General features: G+C 40.4%; 1 protein-coding gene across 1 annotated transcript; it reads left to right on the top strand.

Annotated features, from left to right (window-relative positions):
* Positions 1–137: 137 nt before the first annotated feature.
* On the top strand, positions 138–693 carry LOC121965688 (protein SOGA1-like; the record flags this gene model as incomplete). The annotated part of the gene is made up of 2 exons (XM_042515814.1): positions 138–287; positions 577–693. Coding segments are annotated over 2 exons (267 nt in total), but the record flags the coding sequence as incomplete, so codon positions are not given.
* Positions 694–3121: the final 2428 nt, after the last annotated feature.

Below are 3121 nucleotides of genomic sequence, written 5' to 3'. Positions count from 1 at the left end.
TCTAACAGTAGGGATTTATCAAACTTAAGTGATTCCAACAAAAGAAAGCTCTCTACTTACAGATCCCCCTGTACTTAAGTTTTTTTTTAATTGCGATTTTGATATCTACAATAATTTCTATTCCTTTCTCTTTCTAGCTTGAGATGAAAGCAGGAAAAGCAGCAGCTCTGTCCGCCACTGATGCACCCGATCCTCCGGACCTTAAGGTGGCGCTGAAGAGGGAGCGTGAAGAACATCAACACCTGCTGGCTGAATCCTACGCGGCTGTGATGGATCTAACAAAACAGGTAGACTACGTGTGTGTGAGTCAACCAAGGTGGCTTGGAAGGTAATTGGCAAAATTTGTGACTTGATTAACATGAACTGAACAAACTGTGTTATTTGTAAACTGTAAAAGCAGAAGTGCTCAAAGTGGGTTAAACATTTAGACATTTTCAGAGATAAATCACTTAGCTGTGTTCAGAAACCTGTTCAGACTTGAGAAGCTGTTCCACATCGATTTTGTTTCTTCCTCCTCTAATGTTTTTTTCTTCTTCTTCTTGTCTCTCTGCTATGACCCACCTGCGGACCAATCAGCTGCAGATCGGAGAGAGGAACTGGGGCAGAGAGAAGCTGGAGCTGCTGGAGAGGTTCAGCCAGGAGAGAGCTCAGTGGGAGCAGAGACTGGGAGAGGCCACTGCACAACAGGGGAAGGTATGACGGGCTGCTTGTGAGCCGCGTGTGTGTTTGTGTGTGTGTGAGAAAGAGATGAATGTCAGAGATGAAGAAGAGATAAGAAGCTGGTGTGTCTTGGAATGATGGAATCTGAGCAGTCTGAGATAAGGAGGACATCTGATATCGGGTCTTTGGATCAGTTGTGTTACCTGGTGCACTTGTCCCAGTGCATTTAATCCCATCCCCTGATATCCCAGGTTTCTCTGAAATTTAATTAAAATTTAACATAAACTCATGGTTGGAGAGCCATAACTATCGGATTTAGGCTGTGTTCTGACTGAAATTAACATTACACCAAAAACCCACTGATACAGTGAAAAAAAAAACCCAACTTATTTTCCAGCAACAAATGCAGCTGAGAACTTTTAAATATATGTAGGAGCAAACAGCGTCTGAATTATTGAAGTAATATTTACTTTTCCTTCTTCTCACCTGAGGAACATTAGCCACAAATGTCATAACTGAGTCAAATCAAAAAGTGCGTTTTTCATGGACACTTTTCATCTGGACCTCCTCCCGTTGCATGCACAACTGTTTATTCTTCTAACAGTATACGCAATGTGGCCCAAATATCTGTATATATGTATATATTTTTTTTTTTTCCATCATCGTAAATCACTGCTATTTTGAGTCAAGGGATTGCACCATTAACTAACAAATAAAAAAACAATCTAAAGTTAGAGTGGCAGAGTATTTTCCTGCTAGACTGGATGACACTCTGATTGGTTGAATTTATGTTCAGCCCAAAACACACCTGATGATTAACTAAGGGACTGAATACAAACCTTTTGCCCCTTGCACCTTATTTTTAGTCCAGATTATGCACATTTTAACAAAGTGGAGCTAGACTGGAATTGCCCTAAATGCGCTTTTGACCATATGCAAGAGATAGTTAAAATAAGGCCCTATGTTATTTTGTGAGCGGATGATGTTTTACATATAATATAAAGAGTATAAATGGAAGAAGGACACAGAACTGAAGAAATTAAGATGATTTTTTTTCACAACTTCCACTGTAGGCCTCGTTTACTTTCGGTATAAATCCTATATTAAATACAGTAATTTTTGTTACATACACAGATGAATTGCAAACATTGAAAGAGACAATAGAATCATTAAGAGAACTTTCCAGAGACGTAAAATCCTTTCTCCAAGTATCATAAACGAGTGTGCTGTGTTTTGGCTTCAAAACTGTTGATCTTAACTCTAACTGGACATATTTCATCCTCTCACTGTTTCAACACACTGGCAGCTGCTTGTGTTTTTAATGCAATGCTATTTTTGGTCTTAACACAGACGAAAAGCAAGACAGTGACTTTTTCCAGTTGAAAAAAAAAAGCATCACATCCCTATTTCAAAACCCCTTTATATACTGGAAGATATATAAAAAAAAAAATTTAAAAATCGCTCTTGAAAAAGAAGCTCTCACTCTTTGATTCTGAGGGAGTGACACCAAATCCGACATGTTTTATCCCGCTGAAAGTTTCTGTGTTGTCAAAACTTTACTGTATCAACACTAGAAATGGAAAAAGCAGACCAACAATACACATTACTGCTGTCTTTAGAGTGGTATTTTCCTCTCAGGAGACTCTGCTGATGTTGACAGAAACCACACAGCTGTTAATGCCATAATGTGAGTAAGGAGTCTCTGGTGTTACTGCAGTTTAATGTGAAGTTGAGGTCACCAGGAAAACATGGTCAGCCCGATCTGCTGATTACACACCAGGGCAGTCACTGCCAAGCTGCTGCAACATGTCTGGGAGGGATTGCATCAGTGTTTCAAAGTTGTCATTAGTTTTTCCACAAATACACAAGTTAAGCTCCAGATACACAGTTTGTAGGTCAGCACTTCTCGGTCTGCCTCTCTCTGAGGTTTTCAGTCTGAGGGCGTCTTTGTCCTCCCTTTCTCCACCTCTCTGCTTTCTAATCATTCCTCTCTGTCCTCCTCTGTCCCTCCCTTTCGTCCTCCTGTCTGTGGAGTGGGATCCCGTCTCACACCTTCCATTAAGTGACCGTGTCCTGCATTGGAAACTTGGCAGGAGACCAAAGCTTGTCATACTTTAATTCACTCTGTCTCAGTGTCTCCGAGTGTGTCTGGGTCACGCTCTGTCACCCACAAATCTTATCTCCTATCTGCTCTTCTTGTGTTATATACTATGGGGTCTTTCAGACTTCTGACATTTGACTGTAGTGCCCCCATCAGGCCAGTGAGTGTAAAAGAAGATGGATTTTTCTGTCTGTTGGACCAAAGTTTGAATTATGAATCATGAATTATGTTTCAGGTAGATGTATTTCCTGTTATGATGGGATGTTCAGGTGGATTCAGGAAGATTTTGTGGTAAAACTAGTCAAAAAATAACACACAGTAAAGTGGAACCAATATGCAGTGGCATGTACTAAGTAGGGC

Source organism: Plectropomus leopardus, unplaced genomic scaffold (genome assembly GCF_008729295.1).
Source record: "Plectropomus leopardus isolate mb unplaced genomic scaffold, YSFRI_Pleo_2.0 unplaced_scaffold21212, whole genome shotgun sequence".
In the NCBI taxonomy this organism is placed as follows: Eukaryota; Metazoa; Chordata; class Actinopteri; order Perciformes; family Serranidae; genus Plectropomus; species Plectropomus leopardus.
This window is presented reverse-complemented; position numbering and strand designations above follow the sequence as displayed.